This window comes from Scylla paramamosain, chromosome 8 (genome assembly GCF_035594125.1).
Source record: "Scylla paramamosain isolate STU-SP2022 chromosome 8, ASM3559412v1, whole genome shotgun sequence".
Classification (NCBI taxonomy): domain Eukaryota; kingdom Metazoa; phylum Arthropoda; class Malacostraca; order Decapoda; family Portunidae; genus Scylla; species Scylla paramamosain.
In genome coordinates, this window is record NC_087158.1 from 103,508 (window position 1) to 125,000 (window position 21,493).

The 21,493-nt window shown below is 40.7% G+C and overlaps 2 protein-coding genes across 9 annotated transcripts in view; one reads left to right on the plus strand and one right to left on the minus strand.

Annotated features, from left to right (window-relative positions):
- Positions 1-12,707, plus strand: part of LOC135102624 (sorting nexin-32-like) — a 56,895-nt gene extending 44,188 nt beyond the window's left edge. For all 4 annotated transcript variants that reach the window (XM_064007896.1, XM_064007895.1, XM_064007898.1 and 1 more), the window contains exon 11: positions 4,942-12,707. The gene's annotated coding sequence lies outside the window, so the exon portion shown is untranslated. The remainder of the gene's footprint in view (positions 1-4,941) is intronic.
- The window catches only part of LOC135102623 (ionotropic receptor 21a-like), a 22,785-nt gene continuing 1,782 nt past the window's right edge, over positions 491-21,493 (minus strand). The window contains exons 4-14 of one of the 5 annotated variants that reach the window (XR_010269714.1): positions 21,144-21,237; positions 20,490-20,642; positions 19,918-20,065; positions 19,591-19,742; positions 18,472-18,623; positions 17,103-17,418; positions 14,425-14,509; positions 13,784-13,920; positions 7,615-7,758; positions 4,962-5,072; positions 491-940 (exon numbers count right to left, since the gene is read on the minus strand). Coding sequence is in view for 2 of the 5 variants with exons in the window: in XM_064007892.1 (XP_063863962.1) it covers positions 15,632-15,838; positions 16,435-16,584; positions 16,790-16,948; positions 17,103-17,418; positions 18,472-18,623; positions 19,591-19,742; positions 19,918-20,065; positions 20,490-20,642; positions 21,144-21,237 (1,531 nt within the window). In the remaining 3 variants the exon portion in view is untranslated. Of the gene's footprint in view, positions 943-4,961; positions 5,073-7,614; positions 7,759-13,783; positions 14,510-15,391; positions 15,839-16,434; positions 16,585-16,789; positions 16,949-17,102; positions 17,419-18,471; positions 18,624-19,590; positions 19,743-19,917; positions 20,066-20,489; positions 20,643-21,143; positions 21,238-21,493 lie in introns of those variants that run through there. The other 4 variants (XR_010269713.1, XR_010269715.1, XM_064007892.1 and 1 more) reach the window with 4 other exon arrangements.

The window sequence follows — 21,493 nt, forward strand, 5'->3', positions numbered from 1 at the left end:
CTCTCTCTCTCTCTCTCTCTCTCTCTCTCTCTCTCTCTCTCTCTCTCTCTCTCTCTCTCTCTCTCTCTCTCCTCTCTCTCTCTCTCTCTCTCTCTCTCTCTCTCTCTCTCTCTCTCTCTCTGCAAGTGCTCCAGAAAATCATCATCCTCACTTACAAATCCAAGATAAGACTTAGGATGCAAATATGTAATACAAAACTGTTTCCTAGGTGTCTAATACAGAAACATTTCATATCATTACTTATAAGCTGTATTGTACTAATGATACTTTTTAGTATTATTACGTATATAAATCAATACTAGTCTGGAGAATATAGTGAAGATATTCTGTGTACTTCTACACTATCAGTAGGGTAGACATTTCACACTATTTTACAAATACCAGCCATGGTAAGTACTGCCTGAATTGATAATTTCAAACTTTTCTTGATCTGAAAATTTGTTGATAGCCTTCACTGAGGAAATGGGATATCAGGATGTTAAAAAAACACTTTAAATTAATTTTAATTCATTTTTAAATTTTTCATTCATTGTTTTAAAAATTACTTGACAAATTCTATGTACATTTAAAATAGAATCAATGCCTACCTATACTTGCTAGAACTGTTACAGGAACTAATAAGACCTTGCATATAAATTATAATTTGTGTGTGGTGCCTTGTCAGGGCCAACCCGTTTGCGATTGCCACCCAGGTATATACTGCAGATAGATACAAGTATTGGCTTTAATTTATGTGCTGTAATAATTTATGGTGAAGTAAAACATACAAGAAGAAATGCTGTGAATAACTCAAGATGAACAGCAACATCCAAGCAGCAGCAAGGCAAGAAGGAAGGAAGGCCACCAACTGCTTTTTTATGATGTCTGAGATGTCTCTTCAAGCTGTGTCATCTTTTGGTCAGCATTTTTTTCATGGTGTTGTTGGAAGAAATGCTGCAGGCTCTAAAGAAAGAGAGAGAGATGCTGAGGACTGCGGGGAGAATGAACTTCATATATGTGTGAGGGGCTGGGGTGAGTGACTGTGATTTGTAAACATACTGTGAGATCTGTGGGCTGTCGAGAGAGAGAGAGAGAGAGAGAGAGAGAGAGAGAGAGAGAGAGAGAGAGAGAGAGAGAGATGGGGGGGGAGAGAGAGAGAGAGAATTATTTATGTGACAGGCTGTGGTGAGTGACTGGTTTGTAAATATACTGTGGGGGCACATACTGTGGGATCTGTGGAAAGAGAGAGAGAGAGAGAGAGAGAGAGAGAGAGAGAGAGAGAGAGAGAGAGAGAGAGAGAGAGGTGGGGGGGGTGGGGCTGTGGTCTGTGAGAGATGGGGAGAGTAGGGCAGTGTTAGTGTCTGGTGAGTGGCTATTTTTTTTTTTTTTTATGTAAGAAGGACACACTGGCCAAGGGCAACAAAAATCAATAAAAAAAATGCCCACTGAAATGCCAGTCCCGTAAAAGGGTCAAGGCAGTGGTCAAAAATTGGTGGATAAGTGTCTTGAAACCTCCCTCTTGAAGGAATTCAAGTCATAGGAAGGTGGAAATACAGAAGAAGGCAAGGAGTTCCAGAGTTTACCAGAGAAAGGGATAAATGATTGAGAATACTGGTTAACTCTTGCGTTAGAGAGGTGGACAGAATAGGGGTGAGAGAAAGAAGAAAGTCTTGTGCAGCGAGGCCACGGAAGGAGGGGAGGCATGCAGTTAGCAAGATCAGAAGAGCAGTTAGCATGAAAATAGCGGTAGAAGACAGCTAGATATGCAACATTACGGCGGTGAGAGAGAGGCTGAAGACAGTCAGTTAGAGGAGAGGAGTTGATGAGAAGAAAAGCTTTTGATTCCACCCTGTCTAGAAGAGCAGCATGAGTGGAACCCCCCCAGACATGTGAAGCATACTCCATACATGGACGGATAAGGCCCTTGTACAGAGTTAGCAGCTGGGGGGGTGAGAAAAACTGGCGGAGACGTCTCAGAACACCTAACTTCATAGAAGCTGTTTTAGCTAGAGATGAGATGTGAAGTTTCCAGTTCAGATTATAAGTAAAGGACAGACCGAGGATGTTCAGTGTAGAAGAGGGGGACAGTTGAGTGTCATTGAAGAAGAGGGGATAGTTGTCTGGAAGGTTGTGTCGAGTTGATAGATGGAGGAATTGAGTTTTTGAGGCATTGAACAGTACCAAGTTTGCTCTGCCCCAATCAGAAATTTTAGAAAGATCAGAAGTCAGGCATTCTGTGGCTTCCCTGCGTGATATGTTTACCTCCTGAAGGGTTGGACGTCTATGAAAAGACGTGGAAAAGTGCAGGGTGGTATCATCAGCGTAGGAGTGGATAGGACAAGAAGTTTGGTTTAGAAGATCATTAATGAATAATAAGAAGAGAGTTGGTGACAGGACAGAACCCTGAGGAACACCACTTTTAATAGATTTAGGAGAAGAACAGTGACCGTCTACCACAGCAGCAATAGAACGGTCAGAAAGGAAACTTGAGATGAAGTTACAGAGAGAAGGATAGAAACCGTAGGAGGGTAGTTTGGAAATCAAAGCTTTGTGCCAGACTCTATCAAAAGTTTTTGATATGTCCAAGGCAACAGCAAAAGTTTCACCAAAATCTCTAAAAGAGGATGACCAAGACTCAGTAAGGAAAGCCAGAAGATCACCAGTAGAGCGGCCTTGACGGAACCCATACTGGCAATCAGATAGAAGGTTGTGAAGTGATAGATGTTTAAGAATCTTCCTGTTGAGGATAGACTCAAAAACTTTAGATAGGCAGGAAATTAAAGCAATAGGACGGTAGTTTGAGGGATTAGAACGGTCACCCTTTTTAGGAACAGGTTGAATGTAGGCAAACTTCCAGCAAGAAGGAAAGGTAGATGTTGACAGACAGAGCTGAAAGAGTTTGACTAGGCAAGGTGCAAGCACGGAGGCACAGTTTCGGAGAACAATAGGAGGGACCCCATCAGGTCCATAAGCCTTCCGAGGGTTTAGGCCAGCGAGGGCATGGAAAACATCATTGCGAAGAATTTTAATACGTGGCATGAAGTAGTCAGAGGGTGGAGGAGAGGGAGGAACAAGCCCAGAATCGTCCAAGGTAGAGTTTTTAGCAAAGGTTTGAGCAAAGAGTTCAGCTTTAGAAATAGATGTGATAGCAGTGGTGCCATCTGGTTGAAGTTGAGGAGGGAAAGAAGAAGAAACAAAGTTATTGGAGATATTTTTGGCAAGATGCCAGAAATCACGAGGGGAGTTAGATCTTGAAAGGTTTTGACATTTTCTGTTAATGAAGGAGTTTTTGGCTAGTTGGAGAACAGACTTGGCATGGTTCCGGGCAGAAATATAAAGTGCATGAGATTCTGGTGATGGAAGGCTTAAGTACCTTTTGTGGGCCACCTCTCTGTCATGTATAGCACGAGAACAAGCTGTGTTAAACCAAGGTTTAGAAGGTTTAGGACGAGAAAAAGAGTGAGGAATGTACGCCTCCATGCCAGACACTATCACCTCTGTTATGCGCTCAGCACACAAAGACGGGTCTCTGACACGGAAGCAGTAGTCATTCCAAGGAAAATCAGCAAAATACCTCCTCAGGTCCCCCCAACTAGCAGAGGCAAAACGCTAGAGGCACCTTCGCTTAGGGGGATCCTGAGGAGGGATTGGAGTGATAGGACAAGATAAAGATATGAGATTGTGATCGGAGGAGCCCAATGGAGAAGAAAGGGTGACAGCATAAGCAGAAGGATTAGAGGTCAGGAAAAGGTCAAGAATGTTGGGCGTATCTCCAAGACGGTCAGGAATACGAGTAGGGTGTTGCACCAATTGCTCTAGGTCATGGAGGATAGCAAAGTTGTAGGCTAGTTCACCAGGATGGTCATTGAAGGGAGAGGAAAGCCAAAGCTGGTGGTGAACATTGAAATCTCTAAGAATGGAGATCTCTGCAAAAGGGAAGAGGGTCAGAATGTGCTCCACTTTGGAAGTTAAGTTGTCAAAGAATTTCTTATAGTCAGAGGAGTTAGGTGAGAGGTATACAGCACAGATAAATTTAGTATGAGAGTGACTCTGTAGTCGTAGCCAGATGGTGGAAAACTCGGAAGATTCAAGAGCGTGGGCACGAGAGCAGGTTAAGAAGTCATTGCGCACATAAACGCAGCATCCAGCTTTGGATCGAAAATGAGGATAGAGAAAGTAGGAGGAAACAGAAAAGGGGCTACTGTCAGTTGCCTCAGACACCTGAGTTTCAGTGAGGAAAAGAAGATGAGGTTTAGAAGAGGAGAGGTGGTGTTCTACAGATTGAAAATTAGATCTTAGACTGCGAATGTTGCAGAAGTTAATGAAGAAAAAGTTGAGGGGGGTGTCAAGACACTTAGGGTCGTCGACAGAAAGGCAGTCCGACCTGGGGACATTTATGGTTTCCCTCCCCAGATGGGGACTCCGAGGCTGGTGTAGGAGTTGCCATGATGATTTTAAAATTTTTGAGTGAAGGGTGTGGGTGTTATTAGGTGCTTGTAGTTTTGTGTGGAGGAAGAGAGTTGTCTTTAGAGGGCAGGCTGTGACTGCCCCCTTGTGTTGTGAGACACAAAGGGAAACGTTCAGTGAGGTCACAGCTGGGTTTAATGATAAGTTCACAGCACCCCCTGAACAGTGCTTTAGGCCTCACTGGGAGTAATTATCGTTTTGGCAGGTGTTTACTGCCTCCTCCTGTTTTAGTGGACAAGCATGACTGCTGATCAGCACACAAGAACAACATAGTTCACTTTACTGTCCCCAAACCTCTGACTTGAACCAATTACACCTTTTCCCTTAGAAATATTTCCCCAGCTTTTTGTGGAATCAAGTATCAAGCACTTTGATGCAGAAACACATAAGCTGGTCTGTATGTTATAAAAAGTACCTTTTCTAAGACCAATTGTTATAATACAAGGGTACAAGGCTTTTATATTTGTACATTTAAAATGGAATATTTGGTTTCAGAACTGTGGAAAATGACTTACCTTGGGTGGCAGGAGTTCCAGCAGCACGTGTTAAGCTCCAATGAAATCAGCACGGCAGGCGTCTGGAGCAGCTTGAGCCACCATTGATGTTCTTGTTCCTCAGTATTAGGACTGTGGATGATGGAAGTGGATGCTGAATGTTAGGACTGGCTTGTGATGATGAGGGAGTGTTGAAGGATGCAGCAGCTCTTTACTGCTGCCAACTACATATTTTACCACAACAACGTGTATTATATATATCATTACTTTATAAAGACTACTGTTCACATTGACTGATTAGTAAGGGAATGTGAGTTCCTTTCATTATTAACACCTTACTTGCTGCCAGCTGATTTAATTTTTATTTTATTTATTTATTTATTTTTTTTTCATGGTCACAGTAAAGAAAATTCCTTATAAATTTCCTTATAAATTGAGTCCTCAAATGATTTGTGTTTCATACGTATTTACCAAAGACTAAGATGTAATTCTGTAACTTTAAGAATTCTTGAGACGAAGAGAAGTGACACTTTCTAGCTAAATACTGATATCTGTGATTTAAATGAGATTGGTAACATTTCATTACAATCCTGCATTGATGAAAGCAACACACATTTCTGTGACAGTGGTCAATATGAGAGGGAGTTATGAATGTAACATGATTGTCTTGATGCTGTGAATATAATGGGAGATTTTACTTAAACCAATGTGGATTTAAGAAACAGGAATATAGATGTAGTCACTTAAAAAGTGTAGTAGTAAATTGAGTTATACTTAGATTACAGGTTACTCATGTTTTCATGGGAGTCTGAAAGACTGACTGTACCAGCCTGTTTATATTTATTTGTACCTGTTCTTTGTTTGTTTCCCTTCAACTGATGGAGACATGGTCACCCATTATAATTTTTTGAAATTGATTGTCTTTGAGGCAGTGATGTACATGATATAAATAGTATAATTAATGACGAAAAATATAAATCAACATTTGTGGCTAGTAAAATGAAAACTGCAGACACTGTGATGCAAAGAAACATGATAATTTTGAAATAATTTTGGAGGAAAGTTGTACACATTGGCTAACAACATTAACATGTTGAATTAAAGGAAAGGAAACCATTTTGAAGGCTGAAAATCCAGTGTATAACAACAATATGTGGTGCTATACTTAAGGGCAAAATTGGCTTATCTGATAGTGTATGATTTTGTGTATGGAGTTAATTTTTTAAAACTTAAGCCATCTCACAATTCCTGCCAATTTAGAAAGCTGCAAAACCCCATTAATAATAACATTCCACTAGGGTACTTCATTACATCAAAACCCAGTAACACTACTTGCTTCCTTGTCTAGCCATGTCATGTAAAACTGCCTCCCCAAATTTATTGGAATACCATGATAAGGTCTGTTCTGTTTCAAACTGCCTCCTATAAAAGTAATTCTGTGGTGGATGTAAGTAAAATACTGGTAAGGGTAAATGAGCTTTAGATGGCAAGGTGTTATTCATCCACTGCTGTCTGCTGGTCACCCAGCCAGCCATTCCCCTACAGAAAGAGCTCAGAGCTCATAGCAATTGATCTTTGAGAAAGATTAAGACCACTCACATGCTACACACCAGGACAGTGAGGCCACAATCTCTCAATTTACATCCCATACCTATTTATGTAACACTAGGTGAACAGAGGCTACACATTGAGGTTCACCTATCTGCCTTGCCATGCCTGGGACTTAAATTTGGACCTTGTCAGTTGTGACACTACACTACACAATGTGATTGTCTTGAGGCAATTAAGTACATGATGGAAATAGTATCTAATTAATGATGAGAAGTGTAAGATGACATTTTGTAGCTTGTAAAAATGAACACTGCAGACATTGAACAAAGCAACATTATTATATAGAAATAATTTTGGAGAAAAGAGTGTGTGTGTGTGTGTGTGTGTGTGTGTGTGTGTGTGTGTGTGTGTGTGTGTGTGTGTGTGTGTGTGTGTGTGTGTGTGTGTGTGTGTGTGTGTGTGTGTGTGTGTGTGTGTTTGCTAATATTCAAGAAATGGGCAATGGTCTTATAGTATCTTTTCTAATTTTTTCTTAATATTACAAATTGTTTTTTGGCTCATTCTTTTTTGGCTCATTCATCTACAGACTATTCCAAATAACCCTGGAAAGCTACATTTCTTGATATCCTTCTGGCATAGTGTGTGTGGTTTTGTGTGGACGGGTGGGTGGATGCGTGAACAGAAAGAGCTCTGGACACTGGTACTAAATTTTCACTGACAAGTCAAAACACAAATGCTGTTCCACCAGGACGATGCATTGTGCAGCAAAACCCTTCAGTAAATCACAAGTGCTTAAGGAAAGGTGGCACTTCACCTGCCTCAAAACAACTGTAGCATTACTCTTGTGACCCTTACCAATTAAACACCTTTAAGAACAACAACAGACAAAAACAGTTATTGTAACCACATGGCACTGGAGTGTTGGAGTGGTGCACAACAGTAAGTAAGAATAAAATAACTGACTGGTCACAGCAGTGCTACATTTTGTTTATGCCACAGTTTACCAACACCCTTGTGGTGGATCCATACCTGAGCTCAACCTTGCAGTATGGCATCACTTTTTGTTGTGGACACCACATAAAGATCTCCCCTCTTTTACCACCATTGCACATCTGGTCCTCACCTGGGAATGGCAGTCTCTCAAACAGAGTAGCAAGGGAAGGCAGCCACCTGTGTCACAGAGAGTTCTTCCAGTTTCACCCACTAAGATTTTCATTCACTTCACCAGTCACATTATATCTGTGTGCAACTCAATCTTGTGATTGGCCTGTGGATGGAATGCTGCTAAATTACACATGTTCTCATGTGAAAATTTACTTAACTGCTTTGCAATGGCTGAAGTCCCACCAACTTAGTCTACTTATACATCACTTAATTGTTAAAAGGAAAGTAAAACCATTAACTGCGTGTAAGCAAAGCTATGAGCATCAAGGGGCATTTAAAAAATATGTGAAAAGGAATGTAACACATTCAATACGATTACAAGATTTTTTTTCTCAGAGAAGCAGGTTCCTGAGTAGTGATTGCTACCTCAGGCTTGCTGTGTGTGCCAAAAATTAAGGTGGACAAGATAATGTGTACTAATTTAATATTTATCATTATTGGCCAGTGCTAAACAGATCTTTAGAAATGGGATTACAATAAAACCACTTTTCTCGTTGACATTGCAGCTTTCTGAAGTCAAGACTTCACTTAAAGATGACTAAAATTAAAGTATTTTTAAATGACAGTGTATTGTGCTGTCTCTTTTCTCATTTGAAACCAAAGATGTTTGATATCCTTAGAGTATAAGTTAGCTGTGTTAGTGAGTGTTGTGTGCAAGGCAGGCCATGTTGCAATGCATCCTCTCAGGTGAGCGATATCTGAGAACGTGAACATGGGCAACTTTCTTTGTGTTTCTAACTTTTCAATCCTGTGCCAAACAGTCACTAAATAATATGGTATCCACTACAATGTATTTTTATGCTGAGGTTAGGCCATGATACTGTATCTTCACTGATAAATTAGCGGAGCTGTAGCCAATTGTTAAACTCTATGTATATGATTTATGTCAGTGTTTAAATCTGAGTTCTTATTACATATGGTATGCCTAGTGACTTTATTACTGTGCATCAAGCTTTGTTGTCCAAGGTACATCACTGTGCATCAAGCTTTGTTGTCCAAGGCATAAGGAAATATTTGGTATATTTTTGATAAATCATAGGCTAATTTCAAGATAGAACTTTTTTTTTTCAAATGTATATAGATTATGTTGTATTTTGAATCAAATTATTTCTTGGCAAGATCATCTTTTTGTTTTAAGGAGCAGAAGAGAACTTTCCGTTAACATATGAATTTAAGAGGAAAAATTGCCAGATTCATTAATTTTACATCAAAACCTGCTTAAAAAAAATGATATGAAGTCTCATTGGGTGATGACAGATGACCAGCTCTCACCTGCACCTTGCCTCATCTCTCATCTTCCCTCCAGCTCACTTCAGATTACTAATATTTGTATCCTGCAACTACCATATAACATTTCCTTTGTCATAACTCCAAAGAACAAATTAAACATTATTGGCTTTCTAAACTCTATATGCAATAGATATATCTACCTCTTACAGTCTCTAAACTGCCACATGGAATCTCTTAATGGCCAAGCATTGTTGAAAATTTTCAAATGAAACATAATGCTGTATGGCACTGTGTAATTGACACTGGGAGGTTACATGTTGTCTTCAATGTGCATTTGTGCTAACATAACTGTATTGTACTTTTCCATCAGTATTTCACAAAATTTCTCTCCTCAGCCACAGACATAGGTATCTCTCATCTGTCTCACACAATGAAGTATCTGATGGATTTGAAATAACTCATTCCAGCTTTGCCTTTAGGTTTATGATTCTCTCATTGGTCAGCTGTCTCAACAGTAATTTGTTTGTTTCTGTCAAATATAATTGACTTTGGCAGGACAGGCAGGCAGGCAGAAAAAAATGGCCAGTATTTTTATCTCTCACAAGCACTTTGTTACAGTGTATGGCTGGAACTGAGCACATGAATAGTGGCCAGCACCAAGAATATTAGTAAATGCTCCAAAATGTAAGTTAACTGCAGGTGATTCTTATCTTGGCAATCCAGTTCAGACATTTAAAATACTCAGGACTTTGGAAATCTGTACCATGAAATAGATGCAAATTAATATTTTGATGTGGTTTACTGAAATATCACCAAATTGCAACATGTACCTATGTTAACACAGCAGAAATTCCTTGACATTTTTGATAAATGCAAGATAGTAAACAAGTCTGGTAACATGTTGCAGCATGTATTGTGCACAGTGGTATGCACTGCATACAATGTTTCCATTTGTATGTAATTTACAGTCTGTTGCTGTTCCATTTCAATTTTACTCAATTTCATATTATATCTATAAATAACAGTGTGACTCACAAATTATGATATAAGCCTATAAAAGCCCCATGGACTTTTATAGTAAATACTTAAAAATTTACATTTTGAAAGATACCTTTCATTTTCTTGTAAGGACTATCTCTTAGATTATTCCAAGTCACACTGGGTGACGATTTTTAAGGTACATATGAAGGCATTCTACATTAACAGCTAACCAGTACAAGAGTTTAAGTGAAAATAAAACTACAGGTTGGGAGAAGAGGGAGAGGGAAGTCTTTGTTTCTCAGTGGAGTAACAGAGGAGGAAGAGGAGGATGGTGATGAGCAGTAGTTCCTGTTTACAACAAATTTTGATGTCCACAACTATTTATTCAGATCAAGTAATGATTTACATGCACTTTACTGGCCTGACATGATTGCTTTTCCTCTGCACTGCAGGACTGTCTGTGTCAACACTGCATACAAAATACCATAAAGAAAGATTCATGATAATCTATCCAAGAAGTCTAGTATGTTTTGTAACAAGTATTTATATTATGTGATAAAACCGTTCTTTTTATAAACATGAGGCCAAAGCATGTGTTTGTGCCTGGTGTGCTGCTATACAACACTCCTGCCCAGCATGTCCTGCACTTCTTGTGGTACTTCACTCTGAGTATAAAAGGTCAATATCTCAAACTGTAGTGTGTGTGTGTGTGTGTGTGTGTGTGTGTGTGTGTGTGTGTGTGTGTGTGTGTGTGTGTGTGTGTGTGTGTGTGTGTGTTTCCTTTTTTTTTTTTTTTTTTTTTTTGCCTGCTCAATGTGGAAGAAGACCCATTGATGGGCATCTTTTTTTTTTTGGATTACTGTTTGTGCAGCGACTTTTAAACACTGTATCAATATCTTTCCACTCACATGAAGGCAATGTTTGCCTTGGAATTAACTTGCCTTACATGCTATTTTAGGAGAAAGAAAACATCAGTCTGTCCTCTTTGGGCAGAAGTTAGTGTTAGGTATGTTTTGTAACAAGAATTTATATTATGTGAGAAGCTGTTCTTTTTTATAAACATGAGGCAAAGCATACATTTCTGTATGGTGTGCTACTGTCTCTTGCTCATTATATCCTGCACTTCTTATAATGCTTTCATCCTAATTATAAAAGAGCAATATCTCTATTCTTTTGCAAGTCATTCCAATCATTGGTTGGGGCTCGTACATTGCCAAAGTTTTCCTAGTCTTTCAACAGCCGGTTGTGTCATGTACCAATGCATACAGCTGCTGTCTAATTGGAATCTTGTTGCCATGAAACTTAGTCATTGGGTTACAAGTGTCTTACTGCTGAGTTGTGAACCACCATCTTGTCCTCTTGCGAGGACAGGGTGGCAATCAGTGTTAATACATGTATGATTCACTTTGTGGCTGCTAATTATGTTAGATACTAGTCTTTATGCCAAAGCATGTTTAAGTCTTAGTGATATGAAATACAATATACTGTTTTCTTTTCCACAGTTAGTTGTATGTATATTTAGTTGCTAAACTTTATTACGTTTGAAATTTAAAAAATCTGCATATTGATTTTGGGTGCACCTCTTTATATCAGTGTTACGCAAGTTACTGTATTTTCCCCAACAAAGGGACTCCCTCTAACTGGTCGACTTAGAATTTGCCCCAAAAATCCATGTTTAAGTTAAATTTATAATTAGTACCAGTGAATAATTCTAGCCAGCCATGGATAGGCTGAATGAGGGCAAGCTATGGGTTACTTTCAATTAACACTAAAAGAATGTTTACTATTAGTACTACCAGCATGGTAATAACTTTGTAATAATTCTCAGGCATGGGAGTGTATGCAAATATAGGCAACTTTGTGGAATAAAAGTGCATATGAGTGAAATTAAGGATACTAATAGGAGAGGAAGGCCATCTTGAAAATGGAAGAATTGGTTACCCGAGTACAGGGGTGAAGCAGGTGGTAGTAAAAGATAGAACAAGTAAGGTGAAAGTGGTTGGATAGAGAAAGGTGGAGACTAATCTACCATGCCATCCCCTTGACAGACAATACTAGGGGTGAGTATCTATTTCAGACTCTTAATTGGAAGTGAAACATCAGATATAGCTAAACACAACTACTGATATGTGCTCGTATTTATAGCTCATAAATGGGAATTCCTATTGCTGTGTAAAAATACTTTTTGATAGAATTGCATGTAGATCTAAGAAATCTTTATCCAGTGTCCAAGACATAATCATTTTCAAGCTATATTTTTGGAAAATATAGCATCTGTAATGCCTGGAAATGTGAATATGTATTTATTTATTTATTTATTTTTAGTGTGCAGTGGCTGGTATATAGTTCCTTATTTGCATTACTGTGGGTATTTGGATATGAATGTGAACAGTGTTATCATCTCCATCTGGTCAATTGGACCTGATCTGGTCATTGAACTGCAGTAAAGAATGTGACACTTGTACCATTCCAGCAAGTGGTAAGTTGTATGAATAGTGACATACAATGTAGTGGATATGCAATGTTATATTAAAGTGAAACTGATTGTGATACTATGATGGTTTGTGCCGGCCTGATTCATATTTATGAGCCTCTGACTTTGCATATACATTTGACCATTGTTAGCAGCAAAATTATTTAAAAATCACAGTCAGAAGGATCTTTATTGAAAATCACAAAATGGTAACTCATACTATTCTTTCCCATGATGTTTACCATTATTTTTCTTAAGTCAAGTGTCATGCTAAGAAAATAAGATTTTTCATATAGAATAGAGGTGCTCAACATTTCTATTGTCGGTTACCTCTTTGATTTGTAAAAAATAAAAATAAATGTAGACAGTGTCTGGCCATTTATTTCAGACCTTCAAAGAAGTCTTGCTTCTGTATTCCTCTAACATTCTTAGTTCCATGGGAAAAGGAGGAAAAGCTGGAGTGCAATAAACATCTAATTTATAGGAATAAAGAATAAGTTTTTTCATCCCTAAAATTTGATTTGTTCTTAGACAATGTTTCTGATTGTGTGTGTGTGTGTGTGTGTGTGTGTGTGTGTGTGTGTGTGTGTATGTATGTATGTGTACACACTTTATCTTGGCTATAAATTTTTGTGTGGGACGTTGGCTTGGTGTATAGATACAGACAGGTGAAAATGGTGATTAGTATACATAGTTCATGTATTCCAGCAAAAAACTATCCTAACCTCAAATTCAGAATCAACAGGCAGTAGTGTGTAGGCTTGCTGAAATACTGGTGTTGCTGTGGCTGAGGCAGTGTAGTCGTAGGCATCAAGGGTGCACAAATTTAATATTAGAAGACCTGAATTTTGGAGCTTTGGACATTTATTCCCAGATTTGGTAAACAATCCAGAGACTTTTTTTTATTTATTTTAAAATGAACATCAATTTTTTTATTTCCTTAAAATGAACACAGAACAATTCAAAATGCCTGTTGAGTTGACTGCATCCCACTCTCAGTACACAGGATTGCAGGGATCACAAGGATTGTCTGAAAACATTATACTCTCTCCTTGGTGGAATGGCTGTGACTGATGAAAAATCCGTGCAAATCACTGACTCCAAATTGCCATGAATTGGCATGATTTGAATTGACCTGATTTGCTTGGTGTAAATGGTTACACTAAAATTTGTGAATCAAGATGAATCATGAATTGTGTTGATTCTCCATGAATTGAATAGATATGATTCACTTGGTGTAAATGCAGCCTAAGGGTTTACTCCTTAAGATCATCTCTACTTTACCTTTAGAATGGCAGAACATTATCCTCCTGCTCCTATCCAAGAATTTCATCCTCACATTCCTTCCCCTTCCACTTTAATATGCAAGTTACATGCTCCTCAGTGGCAGCCATTTCTGTCTGTCAGTGGAAGAATAAGCAAAACTGCTCTCTATTTATCTCACCTTAGACAGAGGGGCTGAGGAGGGCAGAGGGGACTGTATGTTAGTTGTCAACTTCTCAGAGGTAAGGATCGGATGAAAACTTCTCTTTTGGGTGGTGTTGCTGCTACTAAGTGGTGGTGGTGATGCTCAGTCCTCAACTGGAAAACTAACTTTAGTTAGACATAATTGTAGATCACTCTTGTTGGTATACATATGTATGACTTGTCATCTTGTAGCTTGCTGGTAAGTGTCACAAATTTGTACACTGATTATCATATTTGGAATCTATTGAAAAAAAGAATAACAATGTACTAGACGGGAAGGAGATTGCTTTTGTTCAAGGCTCTACTTGTACTTGAAGGTATACTGTCAACATTAAGTTTGCTTCAAATTATATTATCTGGCAAACCTGTACAATGCAATATAGAAAGTTCATACTATCTTAACATATTACTGCTTCCTAATCAACTAATTTGAGTTCTAATTTCCAAGTAGTCATGCACACACTATCAAAGGAATTAACAAAGGGCTGTTTCCCTCTCTGCACCATGTCCTTTTCCTTCAGTTAAGGTGAAAATAGAGTCCATGTTCCTTACCTTCCGATGATAAATAGGGTTCTAGTCTCTCACCTTCTGGGGAAATATTGGGTCCATGTCCCTTACCTTCAGCTATAAGGGCAGGTACAAATCATCAAAACACATGAGGGGATGAGAGCAGCCACAATTGTTACACTCATCAGTCGGTAAGCTGTAAAAAGACAAACAGTATTAACACAAAGAAGCATATTCTCCTCCATCTCAACACATTTCATGTCTATGAATTAGGAATGCAGGAAAAAAAAATCTAGTAATATTACCTTTCTTTACATTACATTGATTTTCCTTGGTGTTACAGTTGAAAACACCAGCTTCCTCCCAGTGCCTTATAGTTCAATCATGTTAAATACTTACTGATTTCCATAACATTCAAAGAGGTGATTTTGCTTGTATATCATTCAGTACCAATGGAAAACACTCTTATTATTTATTACATCTACTTCTAGATGTCTCAGGTTTGGGCTGTGCAGGTTTGAATAAGTTCAAGAGGACCCCTGAGAGACACAGGAACTTGTGACTTCAGTCCTGGACCTCTTGCATCAATTAATTATATATATATATATATATATATATATATATATATATATATATATATATATATATATATATATATATATATATATATATATATATATATATATATATATATATATATATATATATATATATATATATATATATGAAGCGTATATTATACCATCCACCCCCACTTATATAAAAAAAAAGGCAGACAAAAAGAAAAAAAAAAAAAGTAAATAAATAAATAAGAAGGATTGCGAGTGTCACAAAAGTCAAGATTATCAACACCAAGTTTTACATACAATCCTCGGATTTATGAACCCAACATTTCACCCAAAAATCAACCAAACGGGATGGGTTGAGGATACTAACATTACTATCACCAAGCGCGTAGATAAAGAACTGGTTGATTTTAAAATGAATAATTTTCAGCATTAAAAGTTCAGTATGTAAGAGGAAACATGAAGAATACAAGGTAATAAATTAGAATCAAGTGGTAAGAGAAAGTAGAGGGTAAAGCATATATATTTTATTTATTATTGTTATTATAATAATAATAATAATAATAATTATAATTGTTATTATTATTATTATTATTATTATCACAATTATTACTGTATTGTTCTCTCTCTCTTACTCTCATGTTTGGACTCGAGTAAGGACAGTCTCCGTCAGCTAGGAAAGTGAGCCAAACATTAGTGCCACCTGGAGACGCCCACGCCTGAACAATGATGTATGAGCAGCTCATGACGTGTTAGGCAGGACTGGTTCTGGTCCACACCATCTCCAGCATGAAGAAGAGCGCGGCGGCGATGAGTCCCGCTAAGGAGAGAATAAAGGCGCCTTGCAGGTGGTCCAGGTTGAGGGGAATGAGGCCATTACCTTTTCCTTTATCTTGTTTCTCCTTTTTCTTTCCCTGATGCTCCTCTTCTTCACCCTCAGAGCTCCAGTTGATGTATTCCTGTCAAGCGATGACAAACGCTTTACCTATGTGCTTGTTTCGTGTGTGTGCGCGTGTGTTGTGTGTGTTCAGGGGTCCAGAGGGTGAGTAGCTCTCAGTTTGGTTATGCAAAGTTAGGGCTCAGGTTGGTATCCTTCATAGGGGGAGGGGGGCTTGCAAGGGCTCAGGTTGGTATCCTTCATAGGGGGAGAGGGGCCTTGCACGCTCCAGTAACTGACGCGCACACACTACCACGTGTGTGTGTGTGTGTGTGTGCGTGTGTAACCCATTAATTGTTGTGCCTTCTCAGCTTGATATCGTAATGGTCTTGTGTAAATTGTAGATTGTAATTCTGATGGGTAACACCTACAGAAAAATGTGTTACCCGAAAAGCTTCTTAGCGCTTGTGGCTGAATTTTAACCAGCAAAATTTTTAGGGCAACTGATATAAAACAAATGTCATTCGCAATTAAAGGGTTAAAACGCTGGCAATGTTGGTGTTATAATGTTATGCATCAGTAACTACTCACACAAAAAAAAAAAAAAAAAAAAAAAACAGACGGAATCAACAGGTCCCCGACAAACAGCCTGTGCCGTGCGGCGCCGCGCTGCCTCACCTTGCTGGTGGAGGCTTTCCTGAGGGAGGTGCGGAACGAGTGGGGGATGAAGCCGCCCTCTCGTATCCAGTCGATCACCTGATCCACTTTAGCCTTTAAGGGTGAGCGTCGCTGCACCGCCATCACGATGTTGTTTGGGGCGAAGCATTCCTGAGCCGCCAAGGGAGAGAGAAACCACTTACGTAGTTACACTTGCCGTCACCATTAGCCGCACCTGCCGTCACCATTAGCCGCACCTGCCGTCACCATTAGCGGCACCTGCCGTCACCATTAACTGGACGTCAACATGAAACATATGGCGACGCCGCTAATGCACCGTGCACCGCCCCCCCCCCCCTCCCAATCCCACACAAACCTTCATCACCCTCATGCGGGACTCGCCTCCCTTTGAGTATTTAATCTTCGCCACGAACTCCACGTAGCCTCGGTTTTCCACGAACATGGCCTCGCCAGCCAGCACCTTCTGGTACGCCTCCTGCTTCGACGACTGCTCCTCAAATTTCTTCGCCATTGACTAGGAAGAGAGGATGCCGGTAACATCCTATTACAGACGCGTGATTGTCTACAACAATTTACTTACATTGATTAACTGAACGTGATAAACGAAACTACAACGAATTATAGGTTTACGGCAAGCCTGCAACAAAGTGTGTGGATAATGAACTCACCTTCACATTGGGGTCGCTGGCCTCCTGCAGCTCTGTCATGAATAGCTCCCCGACCCCCGCCACTTTCAAGCTGGACTGTGACAGCTGCTCCAGGGTCTCGATGGAGGCAGGTAGTTTCTTCACCAGCAGGAAGGCCGTCAGGTTGGTGCTGTAGGCGATGGTGAGGATCATTGTGTACACCCACAGGAACGCCACCAGAACCTGCGTGCCGGGCTGCCGAGGGAGGCGCGCCTGTGCCTCGCGCAGGTGCAAACCGAGGGTATACAGCCAGCTGGGAGCCAGCCGGGCCGTTTCGCCCGCACTCCGCCATTCACCCCTGTCCCGGAAGAGGCCCCACTCCTTGTCTGGGTTGTACTGTTCATAGATAGCTGTCAGTCGTTCATCTCATATCACTCCTGTCACTGGGACATGTTCACTTTCCATAACTAACCGAAGGAAAAAATTAACACACAATCTCTAAAGCTGAACTGCAGCATGTGCTCACACACTCGATAAAGATGCAGCACGGAGCATACTACCAGCCAGCGCTTGGCCCAGGCCAGGGAAGGCCCATGGCTCATGAATCTGAAACACTTCGTGAACTTGTTTGTAGTTTCAGATTCACGAGTCTGAAATCCCTGTAATGACATGATGTGGGGCAGGGTTTGGAAAAACTGAGGTACAGCTATGTACGAGTAGTTATTGTAATACAACGAGACGCGGTACACGTGGTACACGGTAACGAGGTCTGATTATATTTATACCATGCAGATTATGTCGGCTTCGAATCACAGCTTGAATCGGGATTTTTCAAGGGTATCTGCTCTCTCCCAATTCCCCAGCCACTGAGGATACAAGCCAATGCATCGCAATGCCCAAGCCTAAATCAATGGAGAGGGTTGCGTCAAGAAGGGCATCCAGCGTAAAACCTTTGTCAAATCACTACATGGATCTAATTAGCGGTGAAACAGTGATCTCGTATTAAGACGATTTAATAAAACAATCAAGTAATAATAAGTTATTGTAACAAAGTGTACATTAAGGTTACCAACCAGCAAATGAAGGTAATAATGGTCTCTGCATTGTTAAGGCAGACGACATAGTAAGTATAATATAGTTACAGTGTATCATTCTTGCTTGCTGCGGAGTGTCACGTAACTTGCAGAGGAACAATCTTAACGAGGATCAGGCATCGTGGGTTAAATTGTTGTCTATCTCTCTCGATGTATCTATCTGCCCATCAACCGACCTGTCTACCTATTACTATCTATCTGTCTATCTACCTATCTATTTACCTACAGATAAACTACAAGTAACGTAAATGTAGTGATGAGGATCTCATATGTGATGGATTATCCTCACCACCACCACCACCACCACCACGTGTTACCATGAGCTCCCCAGGGCGGCGAGGAGGTGAAGCAGAGGGCCGGACATCACCAAACCCAGGAGTATGGCGACCCACGTGTCCCACTGGAAGGGGAAAGCCAGGGCCTGCCAGCGCGGGAGGGGCGGCTCTGCGCGGGCGAGGAAGCACGACGCCTGCACACACCACGAGCACGGGAAGTTTTCTTAACATCATTCACCATACTTGAATGTTTTCAGTCACATTACAATAAATAACTGAAAACAGTAAGGTAATGATAAGAATAAGAACAAATGTAAAGTGACGCATCAGTTTTTCTCATCATCGAAGAACAAGAAGAGCTAGGAGAAAGAGGAACAAAAGATATGGTGCTAATGATAATATTGATACTACTGCTGCTACTACTACTACTACTACTACTACTACTACTACTACTACTGCTAAATAATAATTATATTAACAACAGCAATAGCAATGCTTCACATGTCTGGGGGGTTCCACTCATACTGCTCTTCTAGACAGGGTGGAATCAAAAGCTTTTCGTCTCATCAACTCCTCTCCTCTAACTGACTGTCTTCAGCCCCTCTCTCACCGCCGCAATGTTGCATATCTAGCTGTCTTCTACCGCTATTTTCATGCCAACTGCTCTTCTGATCTTGCTAACTGCATGCCTCCCCTCCTTCTGCGGCCTCGCTGCACAAGACTTTTTTCTTTCTCTCACCCCTATTCTGTCCACCTCTCTAACGCAAGAGTTAACCAGTATTCTCAATCATTCATCCCTTTCTCTGGTAAACTCTGGAACTCCTTGCCTGCTTCTGTATTTCCACCTTCCTATGACTTGAATTCCTTTAACAGGGAGGTTTCAAGACACTTATCCACCAATTTTTGACCACTGCTTTGACCCTTTTATGGGACTGGCATTTCAGGGGGCATTTTTTTTATTAGATTTTTGTTGCCCTTGGCCAGTATCCTTCCTACATAAAAAAAAAAAAAAATCACTTCCAGGTCGTAAGGCGCCGTGAACTCCACTACCTGTATGACTTACTACTACTACTACTACTACTAAATAATAATAATAATAATAATAATAATAATAATAATAATAATAATAATAATGGTAATAACAACAGCAAAAGCAATCACCTCCAGGTCATAAGGCGCCGTGAACTCCACCACCTGTATGCGCCAGTAGGACAGGAACATGTTGGCCACGCCGATGTCTGCCTCGTCCCGGTCCAGGAAGCCCATGATGCCGTCCCAGGAGCCGTCATCCAGCTGCCGCCCCCACAGCTCCCCTGCCCAGCCACACACTTACGTCACTCACACATTCTGCCTACACTTAACAGCCCATCTGCCCAGCCACACACTTGCGTCATACACTCGCGTCACTTACTCTACCTACACTCGACTGACCTGTCTCCTTTCCCCTTCTGCGCCACACACGCGCGTAACGCACGCACTTAACAATACCTGGCGGCGGTTCGTCGAAGCGCACCGTGAAGTTCATGGCGTGAGCAAGCAGAGCAATGGCGTCTATGTCCACGCCGTAACGCTCCAGGAGGGATCCGTCCTCCGCGCGCCGGTACATGATGCTCGGTTCCCACACGAACGTCACCACCTGGAACAGCGGGACGGGAGGGAGGGTAGGGAAGGGTCAGGCAGCGGTCCAGAGGGAAGGGAGGGGTCAGGCAGCGGTCCAGAGGGAAGGGAGGGGTCAGGCAGCGGTCCAGAGGGAAGGGATCGGTCAGGCAGCGGTCCAGAGGGAAGGGAGGAGTCAGGCAGCGGTCCAGAGGGAGGGGAAGGGTCAGGCAGCGGTCCAGAGAGAGAGATGAAGAATGTTAGACAATGCTGAATAAACTCAAGGGTTTTCATTTTAATTTTACCTCATTTTATTTTATACCATTCAATTAATTTTCTTCTCATTATCAAGGGTCACCACCCACATAGCGACTCCCGAATGCTGGGGAGAGCACACACCACCATTCACTGTCTCCTATTGGTGTTTTGCGTCTATAATTTTGCACGGTACATTCACAACCCACCCTGAGCAAGGCGCCGCGCAGGTCAGACAGTTTGTCGGGGAACAGGTCGACGTCTGAGGTGAAGGAGTGCCGTCGCCAGGTCGTGACGGGCAGCATCCCCTTGGCCCAGTACTGCTGGTTCACGTACAGCCGCCACTCCCCCGCCTCCTCAGTCTGCTCCCGGAACAGTGAACGTTGAAAGTAAAACACACCCTTATAGAATTTGAAATTATTGAAAAATCGTTTTTTTTTTTTTCAAGTGGGGGATAGAAGTGATATATATATATATATATATATATATATATATATATATATATATATATATATATATATATATATATATATATATATATATATATATATATATATATATATATATATATATATATATATATATATATATATATATATATATATATATATATATATATATATATATATATATATATATATATATATATACTCGTATATATACGAGTATATATATATATAACAAATCTATGTTTCATAATATACGATGCTGAATGGCAAGTTTACAGTTTTGTTTACTGTTCAGTGTAATTCTGGAACAAAAATCTTAAGTATAAAACGTAAAACAGAATCTCAATGAGCAAGGAAAGCCAACTTGAAGTGTGCCTCAGTGTTGTTTGGCCGTGATGGGCGTGAGGAGCCCACCTGCAAGGCGCCCACCACGTGCTGCGTCTTCCTGCCTTTGTCCGTCCGGGTGAGTTGCAGGAGGTGAGGCAGCGATCCCCCGACTACCACGTACCTGTCCAGACCACACTCATCACTCACCGCTCGCCACATTCACCACTCACAAGGCGCTCACCACACCCATCACCGCAGGTCTGGCGAGTGCCTCACTGTGCCACACCCAATCCGCACCCATGCAGCCTACCAACGTCTTATCTTCTCAGCAAACTTTTAGCGTGCGCTGACATCGACAGCCATCCCTTGGCTGACTTGTTCTCGTTTCAGTACAGTAGGATACACTGTTGTATTCAAGAGCACAAGCCAGACAGCAC